General features: G+C 48.6%; 1 protein-coding gene across 2 annotated transcripts in view; it reads left to right on the top strand.

Annotated features, from left to right (window-relative positions):
* The window catches only part of EHHADH (enoyl-CoA hydratase and 3-hydroxyacyl CoA dehydrogenase), a 38,984-nt gene that overhangs the window by 4,628 nt on the left and 15,945 nt on the right, over positions 1–18,411 (top strand). For both annotated transcript variants that reach the window (XM_083154384.1, XM_083154383.1), the window contains exons 4-5: positions 2,062–2,173; positions 3,741–3,845. In XM_083154384.1, coding sequence (XP_083010510.1) covers positions 2,062–2,173; positions 3,741–3,845 — 217 coding nt within the window. The remainder of the gene's footprint in view (positions 1–2,061; positions 2,174–3,740; positions 3,846–18,411) is intronic.

The following is an 18,411-nucleotide window of genomic DNA, read 5'->3' as shown; positions in this document are numbered from 1 at the left end:
TGCTGGTAGTACCTGCTTTCAATATGGATTTGTATTTGGTCTCCGATATGATTACATTAACCCAGTGGTTCCAAAACTGTGTGCCGTGGCACCCTGGGGTGCCTCAATGGACTTTCAAGGGTGTATTGGAAAAAAGGGGTGAAAAAGTCACACAGGGATATATAAAGTTTTGTTATTGGACCCTCATATATTATTTTCTGAAATAATTCTTAGATGAGAGAGGGTGTGCTATCACTGGACACCAAAAGACACAAATTTACAAAAAAAGAGAGAAGTGTGTGTCGCTGGGTGATGCACCTGAAGAATGATTCATTTAAAATGTAACCTTTATTAGTTATATTGTTAAAAAATTTAGCGAAGTATTAGACACACAAATCACACAACACAAAGTGAATTAAAAGGGATAATATACCCCAACTCTGTATTCTCCCCTTTCTGATCTCCCACTAATATCAGTATGGTGTGTTTTATTGTGTCCTGCACCCACTGGTATATGTAATAATAATTGTTAGTGACAGGTGTGGGAGCAGACTCTGATGAAGCTCTCTAAGCGAAGCATACGCAGACTCTGTCAGCAACTGTTGTGACTCCCCTATTCCCCTCCCCACATACCAATGTGTAAATATTTGTAAAACTGTAATTCAGCCTGAGCCACAGTACAACACGTGCGCCAGTCTCCACTGGGCACGCGTCAGAGGTCACGGCGTGTGGCGTCCACACCGAGATACACTGATCCTTGTGACAGATTTGAGACTGCTGGCGCTCATCTCATTTGCCTCAGCCCAGTCTGTCATACAGCGGGCGGCAGCAGGAACCATGTGCACCTAGGAAGTAGCGGTAAGGCGAACTGACTGTGAAGTGAGATATCACGTCAGAAGCCTGATACCGCACCCGGGCACAGGTTTGAACTACGCACCCACCTGCTACCCGCCATTGTTATATTTGCGGATTATTAAAATATCCAATACCCCACTAATAAGGGTATAATCCCTACATTGGATATACACGGCCAGGCTGACAGCTGAGTCTGCTCCCACACCTGTCACTAACAATTATTATTACATATACCAGTGGGTGCATGACACAATAAAACACCATACTGATATTAGTGGGAGATCAGAAAGGGGAGAATACAGAGTTTTGGTATATTATCCCTTTTAATTCACTTTGTGTTGTGTGATTTGTGTGTCTAATACTTCGCTACATTTTAACAATATAATGAATAAAGGTTACATTTTAAATGAATCATTCTTCAGGTGCATCACCCAGCGACACACCTTTCTCTCTTTTTTGTGACTTTCAGGTGTGCCCTAGATTGGTGTTCCATGACCAATTCAATTAAATTTATGACCAATGTAATTGGCAATTTGTGAATCCTGTTCATTACCAAATAACTGACCCTAAGGCCAGAGCTGGATTAAGGGAGGGGCGGCAGGGGAAGTAATTTAGGGCCCCCACACACAGGGTAATCTGAACTTGTAATTCGGACTGCAGCTGCCTCCCTCCCCCTGACTATACATGCAGCGCCGAGTGGCTCCCAAATCCCATCAGCGGCACATGACTCATCTCGTCCGTACCCCTGATGAAAGGACTTGGGGGCCGCACTGCGCTGTAGACAGAGTGAGCACTGGCAGCCACTATTTCAAATGGCAGGACAGTCAGCAGGGGATGCCAAGGTGGAGCGGTTGGGGGGGGGGGGGGGGCAGTGTGGACAAGGCAGGGGATCATTTTATTGGAGGGGCCCCCACAATGTCATTGTCTCGGGACACCCTCAAAGAGAGACTTTTGGCCTAGGGATGCTGTGAGAGATAATTCTGGTACTCAAGGGCACCGTAATTCAAAAAAGTTTGGGAACTGCGTTACCCTGCACCATCAGTAACCGTAGAGGTAGGCTAGTCGCTTCTCCGTAACGTTAGCCTAATAGTGTGTACACACTATCAGTGTGCGTGCTGTTGTGTCACATGACCAAGAACTGCTCTGATCAGCAACGCGCTGGCAGTACATAGGAATAATGACAAGAATGTAGTGTCCGACCCTAACAGTGCTGTGCTTTGATTACAGTCCCGGGTGGGCCTTCCCGAGGTTCTTATTGGCATTTTACCAGCAGCCGGAGGAACGCAGCGCCTGCCTCGGCTAATTGGCGTCCCTGCGGCTCTAGATGTCATTCTGCAAGGTGATTTATCGCTTTTTCATTTATAAAGGATTGTAGCTGACAAAACCGAAATCGTCACACGAAAATGTGGCATAGAAATACTTGTCCCAATGAAAGATGAAGATTAAATCATCTCAGTCCACTAATACTAGAAGTGTAAATGGAATAAAGTTGGGGAAACAATGGGAGAGATTTATCAAAGGTTGGAGAGATTCCAACCAATCCTCTCCTATTTAAAACACACCCTGGGGAAGATGCATCAAGCTATAAAAAGTGATAAAATGGAGATCGAGAGCCAGCCAAATTGGCTCCTAACTGTCCCGCTACAGACTGGGTTTGCAAAATGACAAGTAGGAGCTAATTGGCTGGTTGTTTATCACTCTCCACTTGATCACTTGTTGACGCTTGATGCTTTTGCCATTTAGTCAGAAGCCGATTGGTTGGGACCTTGTTCATTTTGCTCGCCTGTTATTCGGTAGATGGGATTCAATGTTCCGCCTGCCGATCGGCAAAAAGGGTGTGTGTCCGCAGAAACGGCTGTGGATTGTTGAGGTACAGCTGTTATCTCAACAATCTACTGCCACTCCCAGCAAAACAGGCCCGGCTGCTTTTAAAGTCGCGTCCGTTCTTTCGAGATGCCGCTTCAATGTCCGATGCTGTAGAGAAAGACAACACTGAATAGGCGCCTGCCGCTATTTTACCCGTCGGACAAAGCGGCAGAGATTAAAAATCCCCCTCAATCTCTCTCCAAGCTTTGATACATCTGCGCAATGTTTGATATGAACATTATCCTGGTTCACTAGCAAAGGCAAATTCCTTCTCTAATGGACAAAACCATGTGCACTGCAGGTGGGGCAGATGTAACTTGTGTAGAGAGATTTAGATGTGGGTGAGTTATTTTGTTTCTGTGCAGGGAAAATACTGACTGGTTTATTTTTACACTGCAATATAGATCTCACTTTGCAGTAAATCCCCACCCAAATCTAAATTTCTGTGCACATGTTACATCTGCCCCACCTGCAGAAGGAATTTGCCTTTGTGAGTGAACCACAATAAGGGTCATTATGTAAAGTGGTGAGATAACTGCTAGTGGAGCAGACTATTAAGTTTGGTGAAGAGATAAAGTGGAGATAAAGTAGAAGGAGATAATGCACCAGCCAATCAACTGAGTTTGAAAAATGACAGTTAGGAGTTGATTGGCTGGTGCGTTATCTTCTTCTACTTTATCTCTTCACCAGGCTTAATAAATCTGCCCCATAGTAATTATTTCTTGTAGCCTGGCTTTTATCTAATCTTTCTTATTGTTCCATCTGATACCTGACATGTACAGAAAATCAGATTATATTACTTTTTCATGTTCTTTATTTATGTCCCCACAATGCATCAAACAGCACAGGAGCATTGCAGCTTTAAAGCATTTCATTAAGACCCTGAGATTTTGCGAGTTTTAAAATGCATCACCTAGTAAAGGATGCTAGAAAGTCCAATAGACTAGTATCTAAAACCAAATAAAGTTCTATAGCGGATGAAGAACACATAGAAAGCATACTGTAGGTGTCATTATCAACCCTGTGTTCTCCTCATACAGGTAGACATGTTCCTGCCACAGAGGCCTTACAGCTGGGTATTGTGGATGAAGTTGTGCAAGGTAACACTGTGAATGAAGCCATACGGCTGGCCCGGAAACTTGTAGGTAAGTAGCCTGTAGCTAAAATATTCTAACATCCCGTACCCCTTCATTAGACTGGCTTCAGATGTATACATGCTGAGACACCACCTCTCTACAGCAGCCTACCCTACTCACACCTACCCTCATGGCCAGATCCAAGGAGAGGCAACACCTCCCCTACTCCCACCTGTACTACTCACACTGGTACACCCTCACACCTCCCCTACTCCCACCTGTACTACTCACACTGGTACACCCTCACACCTCCCCTACTCCCACCTGTACTGCTCACACTGGTACACCCTCACACCTCCCCTACTCCCACCTGTACTACTCACACTGGTACACCCTCACACCTCCCCTACTCCCCCCTGTACTACTCACACTGGTACACCCTCACACCTCCCCTACTCCTACCTGTACTACTCACACTGGTACACCCTCACACCTGCCCTACTCCCACCTGTACTACTCCCACTGGTACACCCTCACACCTCCCCTACTCCCACCTGTACTGCTCACACTGGTACACCCTCACACCTCCCCTACTCCCACCTGTACTGCTTACACTGGTACACCCTCACACCTCCCCTACTCCCACCTGTACTGCTCACACTGGTACACCCTCACACCTCCCCTACTCCCACCTGTACTGCTCACACTGGTACACCCTCACACCTCCCCTACTCCCACCTGTACTGCTCACACTGGTACACCCTCACACCTCCCCTACTCCCACCTGTACTACTCACACTGGTACACCCTCACACCGCCCCTACTCCCACCTGTACTAATCACACTGGTACACCCTCACATCTCCCCTACTCCCACCTGTACTGCTCACACTGGTACATCCTCACACCTCCCCTACTCCCACCTGTACTACTCACACTGGTACACCCTCACACCTCCCCTACTCCCACCTGTACTACTCACACTGGTACACCCTCACACCGCCCCTACTCCCACCTGTACTACTCACACTGGTACACCCTCACACCTCCCCTACTCCCACCTGTACTACTCACACTGATACACCCTCACACCTCCCCTACTCCACCTGTACTACTCACACTGGTACACCCTCACACCTCCCCTTCTCCCACCTGTAGCACTCACACTGGTACACCCTCACACCTCCCCTACTCCCACCTGTACTACTCACACTGGTACACCCTCACACCTCCCCTACTCCCACCTGTACTACTCACACTGGTACACCCTCACACCTCCCCTACTCCCTCCTGTACGACTCACACCGGTACACCCTCACACCTCCCCTACTCCCACCTGTACTACTCCCACCGGGACACCCACATACATTCTCTACTGCCACCTGTACTACCCATACTAATACACCCTCACACCTCCCCTACTACCCTGTAGAAGAGGTATTTGGGGTTTGTTTCCAATGCATTTCATCCTTTAAATAAAGTATTAAGCTTCCTCATTATAAATAAAACAGGCTGTTTCAAATAAATGTTGCACGCATCTTATCAATGTCAACCGATTAGCGGTAAAAATCTGCAGATTTTCTGGCCGATCAGTCAGAAATCGGCCAATCATCAAGAAAATCATTCTAGTGTGTGGGCAACTTTACACCAAGGATGAGATTGATACAAGCGTGCTCTGAAAATAATTTCATAGGGACAATGCTGCCACAATTCAGCATTCAGTGCTGTGCCAGCAGCTGTGGCCGTCTTGCCTGCACACTGTAGCTTTATCTTACACATCCTGTCTTGAAGTCGCTTCTTCCCCTCGGGTACAATGAACTGTACCTTACTGTACATCAGCCTCGTTAATACATGTCCAGTCAGGCAGACTACTGCTCCCACTGGTACACCCTCACACCTCCCCTACTCCCACCTGTACTGCTCCCACTGGTACACCCTCACACCTCCCCTACTCCCACCTGTACTACTCACACTGGTACACCCTCACACCTCCCCTACTCCCACCTGTACTACTCACACTGGTACACCCTCACACCTCCCCTACTCCCACCTCTACTACTCACACTGGTACACCCTCACACCTCCCCTACTCCCACCTGTACTACTCACACTGGTACACCCTCACACCTCCCCTACTCCCACCTGTACTGCTCACACTGGTACACCCTCACACCTCCCCTACTCCCACCTGTACTGCTCCCACTGGTACACCCTCACACCTCCGCTACTCCCACCTGTACTACTCACACTGGTACACCCTCACACCTCCCCTACTCCCACCTGTACTACTCACACTGGTACACCCTCACACCTCCCCTACTCCCACCTGTACTACTCACACTGGTACACCCTCACACCTCCCCTACTCCCACCTGTACTACTAACACTGGTACACCCTCACACCTCCCCTACTCCCACCTGTACTACTCACACTGGTACACCCTCACACCTCCCCTACTCCCACCTGTACTGCTCACACTGGTACACACTCACACCTCCCCTACTCCCACCTGTACTGCTCCCACTGGTACACCCTCACACCTCCCCTACTCCCACCTGTACTGCTCCCACTGGTACACCCTCACACCTCCGCTACTCCCACCTGTACTACTCACACTGGTACACCCTCACACCTCCCCTACTCCCACCTGTACTGCTCCCACTAGTACACCCTCACACCTCCCCTACTCCCACCTGTACTGCTCCCACTGGTACACCCTCACACCTCCCCTACTCACACCTGTACTACTCACACTGGTACACCCTCACACCTCCCCTACTCCCACCTGTACTACTCACACTGGTACACCCTCACACCTCCCCTACTCCCACCTGTACTACTCACACTGGTACATCCTCACACCTCCCCTACTCCCACCTGTACTACTCACACTGGTACACCCTCACACCTCCCCTACTCCCACCTGTACTACTCACACTGGTACACCCACACACCTCCCCTACTCCCACCTCTACTACTCACACTGGTACACCCTCACACCTCCCCTACTCCCACCTGTACTACTCACACTGGTACATCCTCACACCTCCCCTACTCCCACCTGTACTACTCACACTGGTACATCCTCACACCTCCCCTACTCCCACCTGTACTGCTCCCACTGGTACACCCTCACACCTCCCCTACTCCCACCTGTACTACTCACACTGGTACACCCACACACCTCCCCTACTCCCACCTCTACTACTCACACTGGTACACCCTCACACCTCCCCTACTCCCACCTGTACTACTCACACTGGTACATCCTCACACCTCCCCTACTCCCACCTGTACTGCTCACACTGGTACATCCTCACACCTCCCCTACTCCCACCTGTACTGCTCACACTGGTACACCCTCACACCTGCCCTACTCCCACCTGTACTGCTCACACTGGTACACCCTCACATCTGCCCTACTCCCACCTGTACTAATCACACTGGTACACCCTCACACCTCCCCTACTCCCACCTCTACTACTCACACTGGTACACCCTCACACCTCCCCTACTCCCACCTGTACTACTCACACTGGTACACCCTCACACCTCCCCTACTCCCACCTGTACTGCTCACACTGGTACACCCTCACATCTGCCCTACTCCCACCTGTACTGCTCACACTGGTACACCCTCACATCTGCCCTACTCCCACCTGTACTGCTCACACTGGTACACCCTCACACCTCCCCTACTCCTACCTGTACTACTCACACTGGTACATCCTCACACCTCCCCTACTCCCACCTGTACTGCTCACACTGGTACACCCTCACATCTGCCCTACTCCCACCTGTACTACTCACACTGGTACACCCTCACACCTCCCCTACTCCCACCTGTACTGCTCACACTGGTACACCCTCACATCTGCCCTACTCCCACCTGTACTGCTCACACTGGTGCACCCTCACACCTCCCCTACTACCACCTGTACTGCTCACACTGGTACACCCTCACACCTCCCCTACTACCACCACCTGTACTACTCACACTGGTACACCCTCACACCTCCCCTTCTCCCACCTGTAGCACTCACACTGGTACACCCTCACACCTCCCCTACTCCCACCTGTACTACTCACACTGGTACACCCTCACACCTCCCCTACTCCCACCTGTACTAATCACACTGGTACACCCTCACACCTCCCCTTCTCCCACCTGTAGCACTCACCCTGGTACACCCTCACACCTCCCCTACTCCCACCTGTACTACTCACACTGGTACACCCTCACACCTCCCCATCTCCCACCTGTACTGCTCCCACTGGTACACCCTCACACCTCCCCTTCTCCCACCTGTACTGCTCACACTGGTACATCCTCACACCTCCCCTACTCCCACCTGTACTACTCACACTGGTACACCCTCACACCTCCCCTACTCCCACCTGTACTACTCACACCGGTACACCCTCACACCTCCCCTACTCCTACCTGTACTACTCACACTGGTACACCCTCACACCTCCCCTACTACCACCTGTACTACTCACATTGGTACACCCTCACACCTCCCCTTCTCCCACCTGTAGCACTCACACTGGTACACCCTCCCACCTCCCCTACTCCCACCTTTACTACTCACACTGGTACACCCTCACACCTCCCCTACTCCCACCTGTACTACTCACACTGGTACACCCTCACACCTCCCCTACTCCTACCTGTACTACTCACACTGGTACACCCTCACACCTCCCCTACTCCCACCTGTACTACTCACACTGGTACACCCTCACACCTCCCCTACTCCCACCTGTACTGCTCCCACTGGTACACCCTCACACCTCCCCTACTCCCACCTGTACTACTCACACTGGTACACCCTCACACCTCCCCTACTCCCACCTGTACTACTCACACTGGTACACCCTCACACCTCCCCTACTCCCACCTGTACTACTCACACTGGTACACCCTCACACCTCCCCTACTCCCACCTGTACTACTCACACTGGTACACCCTCACACCTCCCCTACTCCCACCTGTACTACTCACACTGGTACACCCTCACACCTCCCCTGCTCCCACCTGTACTACTCCCACCGGTACACCCTCACACCTCCCCTACTCCCACCTGTACTACTCACACTGGTACACCCTCACACCTCCCCTGCTCCCACCTGTACTACTCACACTGGTACACCCTCACACATCCCCTACTCCCACCTGTACTACTCACACTGGTACACCCTCACACCTCCCCTACTCCCACCTGTACTACTCACACTGGTACACCCTCACACCTCCCCTACTCCCACCTGTACTACTCACACTGGTACACCCTCACACCTGCCCTACTCCCACCTGTACTGCTCACACTGGTACACCCTCACACCTCCCCTACTCCCACCTGTACTACTCACACTGGTACACCCTCACACCTGCCCTACTCCCACCTGTACTACTCCCACCGGTACACCCACATACATTCTCTACTGCCACCTGTACTACCCATACTAATACACCCTCACAACTACCCTACTACCCTGTAGAAGAGGTTTTTGGGGTTTGTTTCCAATGCATTTCATCCTTTAAATAAAGTATTAAGCTTCCTCAGGCTGTTTCAAATAAATGTTGCACGCATCTTATCGATATCAACCGATTAGCGGTAAAAAGCGGCCGATTTTCTGGCCGATCAGTCAGAAATCGGCCAATCATCAAAAAAATCATTCTTTACACCAAGGATGAGATTGATACAAGCGTGCTCCGAAAATAATTTCATAGGGACAATGCTGCCACAATACAGCATTCAGTGCTGTGCCAGCAGCTGTGGCCGTCTTGCCTGCACACTGTAGCTTTATCTTACACAGCCTGTCTTGAAGTCGCTCCTTCCCCTCGGGTACAATGAACTGTACATCAGCCTCGTTAATACATGTCCAATCAGGCAGACTTTGAAATTGTGTCCTTTAAGTTTCAAAGTGCAGAGATTGCAGTGACATTGTTGATGTCACGTGGGTCAATATGTGTTGTGTGGCCTGCGGTCATTTGTTAAAAATTTTGCTTGGAAAACGCAGTGTGTCCTTCGTGCCCGATTACCAAATAGGCAGAGTAGGGGGGAATTCTCAAAAGTAGAATTGTTTTCTAATGGGCAAAACCATGCTGCACTGCAGGTGGGGCAGATGTAACATGTGCAGAGAGAGTGTTAGATTTGGGTGAGTTATTTTGTTTCTGTGCAGTGTAAATACTGGCTGCTTTATTCTAACGCTGCAACTTAGATTTCAGTTTGAGCACTCCTCCACCCAAATCTAACTCTCTCTGCACAAGTTACATCTGCCCCACCTGCAGTGCAGCATGATTTTGCTTATTTATGAAAAATTTTGCTTTGTGGTCCTTACGGATTACCCTCTTGATACGCACTGCTGACAGCCTCCGCACATGCAGTCTTGCTTCTGGGTGGCCAGCTCCTCCCAAACAGGAATAACAATCACATTGGCTCCCCATAGCACAAATGTCAGTATTAATGGGTAACACAGCCGGTCTATGGTGTTGTAGATGGTCCAATTCTCCATCCTAGGACACAGCTGGGATGGTACTTGTTTTCTAGCACGGCGCCCAATTAACATGCGTACGGTAGCGTAGTGAAATCGCATCGCATGGCCCTTTTGTGCCTCAGTTACTTTAGTTCATTTCTTCTCTGCACCCTGACTGAAACTGCATTGCACATCTGACCACATGGGCCTTTTTTGTGGCATGCGATGCGATGTGCGATGCGTTCTCAGTAGTTAATATGGTAAAACACCTAAAACAGCACCACTATCCACGTCACCCCAAAGCTTGGCGAGAGCACACGTTAGGCGTCCTCCCGACCTTTTCGTACCCCCACTATACACGTCGGCGTGGAGTTGATTTTATATAGTGTGGCGAGCGCAGGGAGCCACTAAGCCCGAAGTGTGGCGAGCGGACGCGAAATACATGTAAAGTAATCCTCCAAGTTCAACTCCACGCTGACATGGATAGTGGGGGATATGAAAAGGTCGGAGGACGCGTTCCGCTGCGCTCGCCACGCTTGGGGTGACGTGGATAGTGGGGGTGTTTTACCATATTAACTACTGAGATCGCATTGCAAGGCACAGAAAGCCATGCGATGCGATGCAATTTCAGTACGCAGAATAGCCCACTAAGCCAATAACTGTGCGCCGTGCTAGGAAACAAGTACCGCTGGGATCAGTAATCCAGCGAAAGGTGCAACGCAGCAATTCCCATGTACACACAAACTAATTACACACCAGCTTGCCCTTCCCCAGGAATACACAACACTTCGGAACCACATCACCTACACAACATCTATAAAGATACAGGTAAAACTGCAACCAATTTACCAGCTGCAAGTATAAAACGTCAGCGTGTCTGTGCATCCAGAATTTATACGGTCGGATTTTTCTAGATATCTCGTTATGGCTGTTAATGATTTAAAGTATGCGCTCTCCTCTGTCCATGTGTATCTCGTTATTGCTGATCTGTGGTACGGGATGAGTCCTTGACCTTTATGTAATGATAGAAGTAAGATTATTAAGTAGCCAGTGTAACGGCAGCGGTACTGCAGGTAAGAATCAGCCAGATATCGCCCACGTAAGGACACGAGGGCATCGGTGGGCATGCGATTCCTCTAGTAACGGGAAGCAACCAGTTTTTTTTCCAGCTGTAAATCGGAAATATATATATTGTCTGATCTATGTTTATATAATGCCCTTCAGGACGCTCTTCAAGGGGGCAGGAAGAGGCTACGTTGTGGGGGCGGGGTGAGGCTGATATCACTAAGCCCCGCCCCTATGACCTGCAGCCGCATCAATTTGCAGGTATGTATATGGTGGTCGGGCTTCTCCCAGAGAGGAGTGAAAAGGGGGTGGGAAGAGGCTACGTTGTGGGGGCAGGGCGATGCTAATGTCACTAAGCTAAAATGACACCAAATGACGCGAATCTCGTCATTTCAGCCCCTCCCCGCGGATCTGCAAATTTTGGAGCTTTAAACTGCAGGGAAGGGGGAAATGGAAAATGAGGGAGACTTGCCCACCTTACCGGGGGGGCCGGAAGGGGGACCCGATTTGCGGGACCCTCCCGGCCATTCCGGGAGGCTAGGCAAGTCTGGTCGGTATCCCGACTGTCGGAACCCTGTACCACACCCCTTCATTCTGCCATAATGTGGTTTATGGCACTTTCTCTTTACTGCAGTTCCACTGTGTACCAGAAGAGGGGGATGTTGCACTATCTTTGTATGATTGGACCAAGTGTTTGAATATAAAGTTTGTCCTATTGTAGCCTATTTCTGCAACAGACAAGGTTTATGATCAATCATAAGTAAATCAATCTAATATCTTAATTATTAAGAACAATTTTTAGTTGTTTTAAAAATAACAATCCTGTCTGTACCATACTTGCTTTCCCTTACAGAAGCTGCAAGAGGCTCCCAATATTTGGGGTAGTCCCCATCAGCCCCGGAAGAGCAGGTGGCTCTCCTGCATCAATCCTGCTACCTAGTGACATTGGCAGGATTGTATGTTACTCACTGGCAATCACAGGAGATGTGGGAAGGGGGCAGGGCTAAATGGCTGGATCATGCCATTTCGCTCCACCCCCTTACTGCAGACCTACGAATCGTGGATGTTTTCTATAATGGGGGCAGGGCCTAATAAGACCATTCTGCCCCGCCCCCTGAAGTGTCCTGCAGTGACTGCTGTCCAGGCTACTAGCAGAGAGCAGACGTATAACTTCTAGCCTGCAACATGTATGGGAAGTAAAGGTGCCCATACATGGTGCAAATTGCGGGTGCGATGCACGCTCCTGCGCACATCCCATCGCACAGATCAAAAAGTATCTGCTGTACATACTTTTTGAATTAGCTCCCGATCGCATTGCAAATCGCATGCCATGCGATCTAGACCAAAACATATGCAATAATCGTACCGTGTATGGGCACCTATAGAGTCGGGGCACGCCCTCCTCTGGCTCTCGTTGGTGGGGAGATCACCATCATTCACAATTTATAGTTTCCCGGATTTATTGTTCCCCCCAATTCATCTAAAAGTTCCATACCTCAGCGGTGTATTTGGGCAACCCCCCGATCACCTGACGGTCACCTCAGAAAATCAGGGATAGTAAACATGTCTAAAAATCCTGATCCTCAGATCCTGGCAGGGATCGGGGAATTGGGCATATTTTTTTTTTACATGCATCAGCAAAATTGTGGGGGTTCCCCGTATTTAATGAACAGCGTCCGGTTCTTGGGCCCAGCACTGGAACTAAAGTTACGGGTAGAAAAGAAGTAGGGATCGCCCGTATTTTTAGAACCAGTTGGGGGTAATGCATGCTAGCCTATAGTAGTATGTGTCTGTCTGGGGAAGGGGGGGGGGGGTTATGGGTGCGACATCCAGAGGAGGGTGATTTCATTGTGGCCCTAACCCCGTCACACAATGCCAAGATTACATGTATTGTGAGGCAGGGGGGCGGAGCCATAACAATGCGATACCCAATTGCCCGTCACTGCTGTAGACCATGTTATTTATCTGCAAGTAGAACAGCGGCGTGACAATGCCACCGCAACCCAAGCACTGTCGGGGGGCAGCTAGCGCTGCGAGAGAGCAGAGTCTCTATAGGCAGATTCCATGAGGTCTGGCTGTCTGCATAGAATCAGAAAATGGCCCATAAAAATGTCCGCCACCTTCGATGAGGCAGATGTGTTTGGGGAGCACAGAGCGTACAGCGTTACCCAGAAGTGCTGGGTTCCTGGCTCGCTGTGAGCACCCATCCCTGGCAATGACCATGAAACCCCTACCAATAAGCATGTTATTCCTGGCAATGAGCATGTAACCCCTGGCATCGAGCACGTAACCCCTGGCAATGAGCAAGAGCACTAGTTGGGATAGGGCAGGAGAACATGTGACAGCTGCTTGGAGGACCAAGGCCATATCTGTAGAACAGCTATATCTTCTTAGGACGGAAAGACTGAGCAGATCTGCTTAGCGCCGCGCGTTCTATTCCCAACACATTAGAAGACGCTGCCACTCGGTCGCCTTTCCCCAAATTGCAGTAGATAAAAGAGACGTTTCCATCTGTCACCTCGCTGCTGGAGGGGGTGCGGGGCGTCTGATGTGTGTGTATGTGCACCACTACAAGAGTGGCGAGAGGAGAGGAACGAGCAGAGAAGAGAAACAATCTCTGGCCAGCTTCCTGTAACTCTCATTATAGGCAAAACTTTATAATGGTCATAGCGGGAATGCAAACTGCCCGTTTCTGTGCTGCTTCACAGCTAGGAGTCATATGATTGCCTACCAGGCATGTCTAAACGATAGCCCTCCAGCTGTTGTGAAACTACACATCCCAGCATGCCTTGCCATATTTTTAGCGGGATGCGGTCATTTGGTCTACAGCATGGTGGTTCACAGTCAATAGGTCGACATGGGAAAAGGTCGACATGGTTCTAGGTCGACAGGTCATTAGTTCGACAGTATCTAGGTCGACAGTCAAAAGGTCGACATGGGGATTTTCACTGTTTTCTTAGCCGACATGTGCCGACAGGCGGTATTTCATGTCTTACCATCCACTAGGGCGTGGTGGGAGAATAAAATAGTATGCCGAGCGCAGCGAGGGGATGCGGTGCACTTTAAACTGTGTCCATGTCGACTGTGTTGACATTCAGGTCAAAAACCAGTAAAAAACACCATGTCAACCTTTTGACTGTCGACCCACAAATTGTCGAACTAATGACCTGTTGAACTAATGACCTTTCGACCTTTAACCATGTCAACCTTTTCCCACGTCGACCTAGACCCATGTCGACCTTTTCCCATGTCGATGTCAACCTATTGATTGTAATGGTGTCAACCTAATGGTTGTCGACCATCATGCTTTAGACCCAATGATCCCAACCCATTTTTAGCATTCCCCAATAGCAAAACTGTTGCAAGGCATGATGGGATTTGTAGTTTGGAGGGTCATAGTTAGGACATGCCTGGCTAAGCCAATCATTGCTTATACATTAAACAGGCGCAGCAAAAGGGACTCCACTAAAAAAGGACTGGATTATCATGCCAATATAATGTTTTTTTTTTTTTTTTTTACCTCTAGATTGTAAGCTCTCGTGACCAGGGCCCTCTCTGCTCTACACACCTGGTGCAGCGTTGTGCACGATATTTACGGAGTTGCGTGATTATTAGCCGACTGCGCAGGTATCGCTGTCACACTGGGCAGGCACGGTGCCTTAACAATCACAATTTACGCACAATATGGTTGACAGTCAGGGGGCGGTAACGGCGGAGAGCGGTGATCATTTTCGGACTTTGTCTACGATTACAACTGCGCAGAAAACGTGGTGCCTGTGTGTCTGTTACTGCGGCCATACTATGTGATCACACAGGGCATCAATTATTAAAGGATCGGCTTGAAATCTCCTTCATTTATATGGCGCCACAAGGGTTCTGCAGCGCCTAACAAAGGGCCTGATTCAGACCCGCTCACAAGGCAGCGAATATTCACTGTCTAACGAGCGTGTAAGCTCTGCCCGCCACCCCAATGAATGCACGCTTTTTGGGAGTGTCAGGAAAAATGCAGGCACGCCCGGACATTTTTGGGGGAGGGCTGTGACATCCGCTCCGGCCTTGATACGCCTGTGGAAATCATTCGATGGTTCTGAACTACAAATCTCAGAATGCGCTGTCACAATTTTGGTATTAAATTGGGCATGCTAAAACTGTGGTGGGGCATGCTGGGATGTGTAGTTCGGCAGCATCTGAATACACAATACACAATTACCTTAAAAATTAAAATAATTGCATATATTATTTAGCCAAAGAATAAATAATGACATAAAAAATATTTATTTTATTAAAAGTGCTACCTTCTAAATAACAGGTTTGCAGGCAACACAAATGCTTTCTACATATACGATATGCTATGCTTTATCATTTCAGCTTTTTGTCCTTTTTTTTTTTTTTTTTTTTTTAGAACGCCTCTACCCAGTCTCCACGCTGTGGGATGTGTCCATATTATCTACTCCATATATTACCAGTTACTTTTTTCTATATTCAATGGTTTACGCTAAATGTATGTGTAAAAATAAATTTTGCATGCAGTATTGTCCTCTACACACATACATATTTATTAACAGTTTCTTATATAGCGCACACATATTCCGTAGCGCTTTACAGATAACATTTGAACACTCACATCAGTCCCTGCCCCAGTGGAGCTTACAATCTATATTCCCTACCACATGTACACGCACACAGACATTCTAGGGTTAATCTTTGTTGGGAGCCAATTAGCCTACCAGTATATTTTGGATTGTGGGAGGAAACCGGAGTATCCGGAGGAAACCCACACAAGTACAGGGAGAACATACAAACTCCGCACAGTTAGGGCCATGGTGGGAATAAAACCCATGACCTCAGTGCTGTGAGGCTGTAATATAACCATTACACCATCCGTACTGCCCGGTATATATAACACATGGTGGGGATAGAACCCATGACCTCAGCGCTGTGAGGCAGTAATGGTATAACCATTACACCATCCGTACTGCCCCGTTTATATAACACATGGTGGGGATAGAATCCATGACCTCGGTGATGTGAGGCAGTAATGTACACCGTCCGTACTGCCCCGTATATATAACACATGGTGGGGATAGAACCCATGACCTCAGTTCTGTGAGGCAGTAATGTAACCATTACACCATCCGTACTGCCCCTGTATATATAACACATGGTGGGGATAGAACCCATGGCCTCAGCGCTGTGAGGCAGTAATGCTAACCATTACACCGTCTGTACTGCCCCGTATATATAATACATGGTGGGAATGGAACCCATGACCTCAGCGCTATGAGGTCATAATGCTAACCATTACACCGTCCGTACTGCCCCGTATATATAACACATGGTGGGGATAGAACCCATGACCTCAGCACTGTGAGGCAGTAATGCAGTAACCATTACACCATCCGTACTGCCCCGTATATATAACACATGGTGGGGATAGAACCCATGACCTCAGCGCTGTGAGGCTGTAATGTAACCATTACACCGTCCGTACTGCCTTGTATATATAACACATGGTGGGAATAGAACCCATGACCTCAGCACTGTGAGGCAGTAATGCTAACCATTACACCATCCGTACTGCCCCGTATATATAACACATGGTGGGGATAGAACCCATGACCTCGGTGATGTGAGGCAGTAATGCTAACCATTACACCATCTATACTACCCCGTATATATAACACATGGTAGGGATAGAACCCATGACCTCAGTGCTGTGAGGCAGTAATGCTAACCATTACACCATCGGTAATGCCCCGTATATATAACACATGGTGGGGATAGAACCCATGACCTCAGCGCTGTGAGGCAGTAATGCTAACCATTACACCATCCGTACTGCCCCGTATATATACCACATGGTGGGGATAGAACCCATGACCTCGGTGATGTGAGGCAGTAATGCTAACCATTACACCATCCGTACTGCCCCGTATATATAACACATGGTGGGGATAGAACCCATGACCTCGGTGATGTGAGGCAGTAATGTACACCGTCCGTACTGCCCCGTATATATAACACATGGTGGGGATAGAACCCATGACCTCAGTTCTGTGAGGCAGTAATGTAACCATTACACCATCCGTACTGCCCCCGTATATATAACACATGGTGGGGATAGAACCCATGATCTCAGCGCTGTGAGGCAGTAATGTAACCATTACACCATCCATACTGCCCCGTATATATAACACATGGTGGGGATATAACCCATGACCTCAGCACTGTGAGGCAGTAATGCAGTAACCATTACACCATCCGTACTGCCCCGTATATATAACACATGGTGGGGATATAACCCATGACCTCAGTGCTGTGAGGCAGTAATACTAACCATTACACCATCCGTACTGCCCTGTATATATAACACATGGTGGGGATAGAACCCATGACCTCAGCGCTGTGAGGCTGTAATGTAACCATTACACCGTCCGTACTGCCCCGTGTATATATATAACACATGGTGGGGATAGAACCCATGACCTCAGTGCTGTGAGAAGTAATGCTAACCATTACACCATCCGTACTGCCCCGTATATATAACACATGGTGGGGATAGAACCCATGACCTCAGAGCTGTGAGGCAGTAATGCTAACCATTACACCATCCGTACTGCCCCGTATATATAACACATGGTGGGGATAGAACCCATGACAATGCTTCTTTATTGAAGATTGCAACCTTTTGTACAAAAATATATACCATTTCATATACAGTATAAAATATAATTTCACATAAATTTACAAACATCAATTTGATCCATATCCCCATACCTTCCCACCATCCCCCCACCCTTTTTTTTTTTTTTTTTTTTATTTCCCACCTTCACCACCTAACAATCTTATACAAAATAAACTTTCCTATTCTGTACTTTCTCCTGATCCTGAGCTCCACCATTTCTCCTTCTCCAAAACATCCACCCTGACCCATACCCTCTCATACTCATACCTTCCCATACATCTCTCCTTCCACTCCACTTTTAAACTTACCATCATTTTTACCTTATCCTCCCGTCCTTCCATCTTCATTCATTCTCACTACATTCATTCCTATCATACCTCTCCTCTACCTTCACCACTATA

The sequence above is a fragment of the Crinia signifera genome, chromosome 7, assembly GCF_055691185.1.
Source record: "Crinia signifera chromosome 7, ASM5569118v1, whole genome shotgun sequence".
Classification (NCBI taxonomy): domain Eukaryota; kingdom Metazoa; phylum Chordata; class Amphibia; order Anura; family Myobatrachidae; genus Crinia; species Crinia signifera.
Note: the sequence above shows the minus strand (reverse complement) of the source record. Positions and strands in the feature narration are given on the sequence as shown.